Below are 10,063 nucleotides of genomic sequence, written 5' to 3' on the forward strand. Positions count from 1 at the left end.
ATAAAAATCGTGAAAACAATATTACGGCAAAAATTTTATGGGCGGGTCAACCGACAATCCAACCCAAATATCTATTTACTCTCACATATATCCAAAATTAACCACAGCTCTCGACCCGGTAATTCGGACACTTTAAAAATTAAGCAGCATTATATATATATATTTATATATATAGATTAATTAGTTAAAAAGTGAAACTTATATCGTTAAAATGTCTCGCGTTTATTAAATTTTGGGTTAAATTTAAAATATAAAGTGTTATTAGTCTAGTTGGTTAAAAGGTTATACTTGTTTTGTTATGTTGCAAGTTCGAACCACACCTATAGCATTTTTAATTTTATTTTTAACCGTTTTAAGTTTATGGGCGGGTCAACCGACAATCCGACCTAAGTATCCATTTACTCTCACATATATCCAAATTAACCACAGCTATCGACCCGGAAATCCGGACACTTTAAAAATTAAGCATCATTATATATATAGATTAGTTAGTTAAAAAGTTGAACTTATATTGTTAAAATGTCACGCGTTTATCAAAATTTGAGTTGTATTTAAAATATAAAGTGTTATTAGCCTAGTTGGTTAAAAGGTTATATTTGTTTTGTTAGGTTACAAGTTTGAACCATACCTATAGCATTTTTATTTTATTTTTAACCGTTTTAATTTTATGGGCGGGTCAACCGACAATCCGACCCAAGAATTCATTTACTCTCACATATATCCTAATTAACCACAGCTATCGACCCGGCAATCCGGATACTTTAAAAATTAAGCATCATTATATATATAGATTAGTTAGTTAAAAAGTGGAACTTATATTGTTAAAATGTCACGCATTTATTAAATTTTGAGTTGAATTTAAAATATAAAGTGTTATTAGTTTAGTTGGTTAAAAGGTTGTACTTATCTTGTTAGGTTGCAAGTTCGAACCATACCTATAACATTTTTAATTTTATTTTTAACCGTTTAAAGTTTATGGACGGGTCAACAAATTAACCACAGCTATCGACCCAGCATTCCGGACACTTTATATATATATAATTCGATTAAATTATTTCACATCCTTATCATAAAACTATTTTATTTAATTATTTTTAAATAAATTAAAATCTTATATAAATGTATAACAAATCAATAATAAAATAAATGTTAATATATATAAATGTTGTAAAATTAATTTTTTTAAAGAGTATCATGTTATTATTAATATATATATAAATTAATAGTTTATAAAATAATATAATTTAAAATTGATAAATAAAAAATATATAAATCTGGGCTCTTATTTTTTATTCTTAATTTTAAAAATTTAAGATACTTTTAATAACTTTACACAACTTTTTTAATTAGTATTATATATATTTTAAAAACTATAATATAAATATTTTATAATATAAAATAATTATATATATATATATATAATTAAATTTTATTTATAAATTATTTATTCTTAAATAAGATAAAATTATAATAAAAAATATTCGTGTCAATTATATAATCATATATTCATTTTTATATTTTAAAAAAAATAATATTTATATGTACGTAGATAAAATTTTATATAAATATTAATTATAAATATATAACCTATAACATATAAATAATAATAAAAATTTAATTACAGAAAATATAATAATGTGAACAAATTTTTTTATCTTTAATTTTTTAAAATAATTAATTTTTATAGGATATTATATTATTACTAATAAATAATATATTATAAATAAATATTTTATAAGAAACACAAATTTAAAGTAAATACATAAAAAAACAAACATATATTATATTTAATTTTAATATTATTATTATTATTATTATTATTATTATTATTATATATATATATATATATATATATATATATATATATATATATATATATAAAAGTAATAATTTCACTATTAAAAAAAACTTACATTTATATAAATAATATAGTTTTAGTAATTATTATTATATTTTTTTTCTATAATTTAATTTAATTATAATATTAATCTTTTTATATATATATATATATATATATATATATATATATATATATATATTACCACCAATTAATAATATTTAGACTAAATTAATATAATTCAAATAAAAGGTATATTAAAATTAATTTTTATATTTATTTAAAATTTCATTAATTATTAAATATAATATTTAAAATATTAAATAAATTACAAAAAAATAATTAAATATTAATAATATAGAAAACAATTTTAAACTCATATTTTACTTTAATTTATTAAAATAACCAAAAAATATCTTATTTCCGGTCAAAACAGTGCCTATTCTTTGTTTTAAATTCCGGTCAAGAATAAACATTTTTATTCCATATATCAAACACAAAATTATAAACCTATTCAACTTATACCATTTCTTATAATTAAAAGCAAAACAATGATCTTCAATTATATATGAATAAAATTTATAATATTTGTGTTCAAATATATTTATCTTTTCTACTAAATTTTCCATGTTATTGAAGGGACACTAATCAGTCTCCATAAAAAACATCTAGCCATAGATTCCAAAAAATGCCAATAATTGTGTTGTGAGATGAGAAGAGCTAGAGTCATGTAATAGATACACACATAAATAAGGTGAACAAATCATATCTTAGAATGTTTAAGAGAAGATCAAACACTTTAACCATATCTACTTTTGCCACTAAAAGCCATGTTTTACTCTTCAAATAGTGGATAAATCTCTCTTGCAATTGCAATGATGGTATTATAAAAAAAGAAAGAAACATCTTGCACTGGATAAATGCCCATTGAGATAATTGAAATGATTTTACAGAAATATTTCAAACATTCTTCTAATTAATATCAACTTGAGACAATAGTACTGTTATCTTGATAGTCAATTGAAATCTAGACCTGAGAATGCCAAGCCAAACAAATACCAATTTCAGAGTAAATAAAAAAGATATTAATTTGCCAAATAAACAAGCATATCCACTCTCAAGTTTTCTAATATATTTCTGGTTCATCTAAAAATGCCTTAAAAAAACAATTACAAACATGCACAAGTTATAAAAGAGAGTGACACATCCTATAATATAAACAAGGAAAAAAGCTGGTTTTCTTCAGCTTACATTAAGACCTTCTTGAACTTGCATCAGACTCATTTGTTTCCTAAACTTATTAAAAATAGCTATAATTGTTTTCCATCGTCTAGACTTAAGAAATAGAATAAATATATCAGCTAACAATCGGAATTTAAGGAGCTACAACAATTGTCTAGACATGAATTTAAAAGTTTGAGAAATGAAACAAGCGAACACAATTTCAATTTCAGAAAGCAAAATGAACATGTAAAGCAATCAAAATGATTTATTATTTTATTTAAGTGCGATCTCACCTGATAAATTAGTGTCATGGCTGAGAGGGCCACTCAAGGTGTCAAATTAGGAGCCTGCAGCAAACATATACAGAAGTTAAAACTATGAATACATTATTTCAAAACTCTGCCAAATGGTTCATTTGAAAACATTTGGAACCACTTTTTTGGATTTGATTCTGAATTAGGATCCAGATCTAAACGAGAAATCATTAATAAAGTCCTGTTTCCAAACGTGATCCTGATCTAGACCCAAATCCAAAAAAAGTGTTTCTCAATGGGCTCGTGATTTTTCTTTACCTACCTTCAATATACTCTGCTCTTTCCAATCTTCTCCACTTCATTGACACTTAAATGCCGAATCCCATTTTCCTTCAACTTCCTCTCACCATCCCTAACAACTTGTTTCAGTTTCTTTTCCTCCATCTTCAAAACCTTCATCCCATCGTTAAGCTTCGGGAAAAACCCCTCAGGTCTCAAACACCAACCTCCAAATAACCCAAACAAAACCGCCAAGTCACCACCAAATCTCTCTACACCCCCATCGTTAATCTTCACATTACTCATAACCATTCCGATAAAGATCAAACTATCAGCACCAACCGCCACACTTCTCCATACACCAACGAAATCCACAGTATTCAACCCGTCTTCAATTACAGACATTTTCCCTTGCAAATAATCTAAGGCCCCTACTAAGTTTCTCGACACCATTGATGATCCTTCCTCGCCTATTTCCAGCCAGTGTTTCTTGTTCTTAAAGTAATCTCGACATTGAACCTCGAAGCCTCTCAAGACAACGGTTGATAACTTATTAACCCACTCTGTTTCGAACTTCTCTAGTTTTTTTATCACCTTACCAAAAATACCCTTCTGGGGTTTTTCGTCGTCATGGTTCAGTTCCATCTCCAAGAAGAAGATATCTTCGGACCATTCTTTTAGCACAGACTCGAAGTGGCGAGAACAATTAATCGAATTTATAACTTTGATTAAAGCGTCATCTTCTGTAAGAGCTGTCAGACCTTCTGCATCTTGGCACCTGAGAATCAATCTCTCCAAAACAAATTTAATAATGGGGACACAAGTGAGCAAAAGAAACCTTGATCTAAGATCAATAGTTGGGAGTGATCGACATCGTTCGACAACATACGATAGCTGCTTCAAAAATGCACCGGAAATTGCAGGCGATTTGTAACTTTGTGGACCCGTTTGACTTTTCGAAGACCAATTTCTCTCGTCGTCGATTGCCAGTCTTAGTTTATCGAGAGCATCGCTCAGCTCTAATTCAGCCCATAAATCAAGCCAGTCAGGTCTATCTTGAAACACAGATAGAGAAGAAATTCTCTGCTGGTTTCCATCAAACGAGATTCCTGATTGTGCAACCAGAGATATCATCTTTTTATCAAGGGCGATCATTAAATCGATAAGGTGAAGCAATGATGATCTGGCTTGTGATTGAGTAACAGAAGAACTACTTTCTCCATTGAGTTCATTTATATGGACTGGGAATATCTCTTTTGCCAAGAACATTGATAAGGAGGATATCATGGCTGATATCCATTCTTCTCTGCAACTGTAACCTGAAAGGTTTGCTTCATCAACAAGTGGTTGTAATGTTTCTTCGATGGAGTCAACGTAATCTTGGGTCACCTTATACAGGAGAGCAAAGATAAATTCTGGCTTATCAATCCATTTAGAGAAATGACGTTGGAATGCAACTGAAATGGGATTAACCAATTCTTCTATTGTCCAAAGAGGTTGTTGTTGCTGTTGTATAGCAACTTCCCTGAAATGCCCCTCAAGTTGACGTGACTTTCTTCTTTTCTGTAATTCTTGAAGGCTGCATAATCCAATAAAGCTTTCACAATACTGATGCTTGATCTCCCCTCGCATGCTGAAAAGAGGATTTTGCACTTTCTTTTCGGCATTTGAATCTGAAAAAGGTGGTGGCCAGCCAAGGGAAGCAAGCATGGACCTATGATCTGCAATTGCTTGTGGTCTCAAAATGGCTAATGATCGGTCTACTCTATGATCAACGGCTGAAACTAGATGTTTCCACTGTGGTCGAGTTTTTGTAACTGTAGTTAAAATATCTTCTGCCAGTTTAAGTGCTTTAATGGCAACATGGCGTGAGTCCTGGAGAGGATGATTAACAAGGATAAAGAAAATTTCTCTTTGAAAGATGATCTATATTTTGGGAATGCAAAAGATGCTTACTTCAGAATCCTGTGAAGGCTGCTTTCTAAGATTTCTCTTTACTGTGGAAGATACAGCATCTTCAATATCACCAACCAAAGTGTCCAACTTCAATGCCATCTCTGGAAAATCAAAGTATTAACAGAGAATTTTTATCTCATATTTTAAACTTCAAACTGAATGTAGAGAAGATGAAAACCAATATAGTACAGTTGTGGATGCAGGAGAACTACATTCTCAAGCTAGGAGCAAACTGGAACAGGATCACAAACTTTTGCCTAACTATTAGACAATAAGGTTGATAATAAGGGTAGTGACTAGTGTACCTACAACACTTGTATGTTAGTGCTTTATTTTAAATTTAAGAAAGGTTACAGTGGATGGTGTTGATAGATGAGAGAATTTTAATTTTGAGAAATAGAAAAAGAGTTTTGTGTTTCCTAATAGAGCCAATAGTGTTAATATCCAATATTATTGTGCATGTAGAATATTTTTATCTCTATTAAATAATACTTGGCAAAACACAATATAAACAATTCTGGGACCATGACAAGGTGGCTTTGTTGTTCCATGAACAACATTCAGATATGTCAAATGGTCAAGCATTATTATCCATCATCAATCAAATCATTTACTAAAATACAATACCCTTACATAATTACATTATTTTAAAATATTAAATACAAAGATATTTTAGTCATTAAACCCAAATAATCCACTTTTTCAAAAAAAGTTGTTTGTTTTTTCAAATAACCCTACATCAAACAAGCTCCCAGTATAAACACCATTTGTATTATAGCAGTCGCATTTGCAACAATTCAATACAAACTTCAACATTTCCAAGAATATATGTATACAACAATATTGGGAAAGAGATTCATATTAGCTGGATTAAAAACTAGTCAAACATAAAAATCAAAGGCTGCTAGTTAACTGGATCATATTAAATGGGAGAAACAGATTGTTACTTTCACATAGGATATTGTAAGAGCATGCATGCTTGATTTATCAGATCCTATAGAAGTTGTTCTAATTCAATATTTGGAGAAGTGTTCAACAACATCAGTTGTGTCATCCTTCTCAACCATTCTCCAAAATTATTAATAAGGCAAAGACCATTCGCAGGAAGATCATATAAAAATTTCTATGTATCTAAACATCTGCAATAACACCTAGTGATGTTTTTATTTCTAAACTGACCTGCATATGTTCGAACTGTCTCAACTCTTGCTACCTCCTTTGCAAGTGATGGTAGCTCCTCTCCCCATACATGATCTGAGCTCCCCGAACCCTTTTCTTCTTTTCCACCTTAAACACAATCCAAAATTCAGTAATTTCAAATTCAAATAAGTTGAAGAAACACTGTAATAGGCACTATATGAAAATTGGAACCTGAAATACAATCAGGAATGCGAGTAATTGAACGGAGATCGCCGAGTTTACTGTTGATATCTGTAAAACGAGCACCGATTTCATCAGAATAGGAAGCGTAGGCAAGAAGACTCGCCTCAAGCCGACGATTCAGATCTAGAAGAGATTGGTCCAACTCTTGGCATTTAGTTTGTAATTCTGACTCAAGACTCAAAGCTACTTGAAGGTCATCGGCAGAGTTGAAATTATTATCAAGGAATGTGAGGGCTGAAGTGGAGAGAGAACAAGCATCTGGCAAAGTTATGGTCACAGAATCCATTTTGAGTTCAACGAATTGAGCAGTCCTGGATGTCTGATGATCTCAACAGCCTAATAGGGGTTCCTGTTAATGCAAGATTTTCTAGTACATCATTCATTAACAATATGCTTCAATCAACTTCTAAAATCATATCCATTAATCATAAGTTATCATAACAATGACAAATAGGAAATTCTCAAGATCATTGTCAATCCCTATGCATGGTTTCTAGGTTATCGTAGTTAGGAGCGAGGAAACAGGTAAACCCAATTCATATTACTCAATCTAAATTAAATTTACCCAACCCATTCTACGCATTGGTAGAAAGGGTCTCTTCATAGTATTAGGACATTCCACGTAAGCTTGAATAAAGCCAAACATGCTATCTAACTCCATACTATCTAAATCACTATGCCAGACTGGTACACCCCCTGGCATTGGGAATTCTTTCATAACAAATGGATAGAGGGAATTAATATCATAGTAATATAGGTTTTCACCATATGGGGTGTATGCATCAGCATGCCCACCATAATAGCCTCTCCTTATGAAGGTATCTTCATTCTTATTGGGGATGTGAATCGGAAACTTAACCTCGTCGTAGTAGTTACTACGAAAGAGACTTAGAGCCAGTGAGGCAACTGTTATCTTGTTTTCTATGTCAGCCTTGTAGGCCTTAGCATATAAATCCTGGAAATTGTGCATTATACCCCCAAGGAGTAGAATGTCCTGCTTCATATAGTCTACCAAGCTTTCTCTCAGACTACTCAGATTTGATAGTGTCACTTGATCATATGGGATAGACCCTTTCGATCCTAACTCTGGGCATAGATTCTTTGCAAGGTTATCTAGTTTGCCAGGGAGTAGGTGTAAGGAGTCTCTAAAGCGGAATAACATTCTTTATGTGTTGGGTATAGATTGAGTAACCCAAATTAAATTTTATTGTTATAGACTTTTCATTTTTTATCTCTACCCCTTAATCACACTTAATTAGATCACCATTAATTACTGAAAATCAATAAAATTGTCATTTTGGTTTCTTTAGTCATTATTTTTCAATCAAAACTGAAGATAAAAACACTTAAGATGCTTAATCCAGGTATTTTTGTTCAAGGACAAGGTTCTCTTGATTTGCAAGGAAGAGGCTGACTTAATAATTCTACTCATGTGATCCAGGTAAGAACTACTAAATATATTGTTCAAATCATTTCGCAATCCTAAGTCTAATTCTCTATGAAATATTTGAAGCAATGATCATCATAATAAGCATAAAGATAGCAATAATATCATAGGCAATCATAAACAGGCATGCATATTGCCATGGACAATTATCAACCAAAGCTGAATTCATCAACTTCAAAGCCTAGTCAATAATCAAGTCATTCATCAATCATCAATACAATATCAATTCATCCATTGAATGACTGCAATTCAACTTATCAATTCATTTTGAAATGATCCATTTGAAGCTCTTTCCTTTATTGAGTTATTGGAGACAACTTATTAAATTTTCCAAAGACACTCCAAATAACACTTAATCCACCAAATCAGAATCACATCCACTCTTTTAATCAACACAACATGCTTATCAAATGACCCAACAACTTATGAAATTAGTTTTATCTTTAATCTTGTATCCAAACAAATACTAGAAACCGCACTTGATTTTAACTTTCATGAACAAAACCAAAGCCTCAAAAGTAGCCTTAGCCAATTTTAAAAAATGCAAGTCAGTTTAATCCAAATCAATCAAACTCGTCTTGACAAAAGAGAAGCATCTGTTTATGAAAACAACAACACCTAGGACACAAGATCATTTCAATATATCCTATACCTAAGCTTGCACTTGTCATTTCAAGAAATACTAAGTAATTGCTACTATGATTCTAACTTTTAGGAATTGAATAACAACTTTGCTGCTATAAATCCAATTCAAACAATAGTTTCAAAGTTTTGATTTCAGAATATTTCAGCAGATTTGCATGAGCTTCAAATTTGTTTCACAGCTGTCCAAACAAGAATTACAGAAGAAATATGAGTCAATTCCTAGCTATGAATCAAGGAGGTGAACTCTTACATTGATCGGAAAAAGAAAAGACAAACAGTAGGCGTTAGTCTTCAGCTGGAGTTACAGCTGATCTGCTTCTTAAATCTTCCCTAGGTATGTTCTCTATTTGTTCCCGAAGTTTTCTTCACTGATCCAGTGGGCCGAGAGAGAATTGTTTGTTTTAAGGTTCCTAAATAGAGATAGGAACAGAATTCAGTTGTAATTTGTGTGGATCTTCAAGTTGATGCTCTATAGAATCTTCAAGTTGAATTGTGGATTGAATGAAGACAAAGAAGGGAGAAGCAATAGAGGTGTTGTTGCGGCTACCGGCGGGTAGGATTTCCGGCGGTAGGGTTACCGGCGGTAGGGCTAACGGCAGGTAGGGTTTCCGGCGGTAGGGCTACCGGCAGGTAGGGTTTCCGGCGGGAGGCGGTGGGGGTAAGGATTAAGAATCGAGATCTCTACTCCCCTTCTCTTTCCTCTTTTATTTGAGTTATTTTCATTTTTTTTTAAATGTAATGTGATATGGATTAAATCTAAAAATAAAAAAAAAATTCCAAATTAATAACTATCTTAAATTAAAACTCGAGTTCAATTCATAATTTGAAATTGTATATAAAGTTATACTAGTTTATTACATTAAATAAATAATAAAAACTTATATAATCATCCAAATCTTAAAATTTAGCATAATATTCTTCAACATCAAAATTCAAAACTATTTTTAAAACTAAAGTTTAGATCTAACGTTATTAGAAATACAACAAATAATAAATTATAATACAATTAATTATTTTAATTCCAATAATATCTCAATA

At 30.9% G+C, this 10,063-nt stretch overlaps 1 protein-coding gene across 2 annotated transcripts; it reads right to left on the reverse strand.

The window, feature by feature from the left end:
• Window positions 1-2,565: 2,565 nt before the first annotated feature.
• LOC124929301 (RINT1-like protein MAG2) lies at window positions 2,566-9,738 on the reverse strand. 2 transcript variants are annotated; one of them, XR_007098637.1, is made up of 7 exons: window positions 9,276-9,738; window positions 6,922-7,282; window positions 6,730-6,837; window positions 5,551-5,651; window positions 3,638-5,469; window positions 3,355-3,408; window positions 2,566-2,870 (listed from the first exon to the last, which is right to left on the reverse strand). XR_007098637.1 is itself a non-coding variant. In XM_047469625.1 (6 exons), exons 2-5 carry the CDS (start codon window positions 7,217-7,219, stop codon window positions 3,640-3,642), a joined length of 2,337 nt encoding a protein of 778 aa, XP_047325581.1. In that variant the 5' UTR covers window positions 7,220-7,282; window positions 9,276-9,738; the 3' UTR covers window positions 3,182-3,408; window positions 3,638-3,639. The 2 variants fall into 2 exon arrangements, 1 of the variants encoding a protein (XP_047325581.1); XM_047469625.1 differs by lacking the exon at window positions 2,566-2,870 and having other exon boundaries at window positions 3,182-3,408.
• Between the last annotated feature and the right edge of the window lie 325 nt (window positions 9,739-10,063).

The sequence above is a fragment of the Impatiens glandulifera genome, chromosome 3, assembly GCF_907164915.1.
Source record: "Impatiens glandulifera chromosome 3, dImpGla2.1, whole genome shotgun sequence".
NCBI classification, from domain to species: domain Eukaryota; kingdom Viridiplantae; phylum Streptophyta; class Magnoliopsida; order Ericales; family Balsaminaceae; genus Impatiens; species Impatiens glandulifera.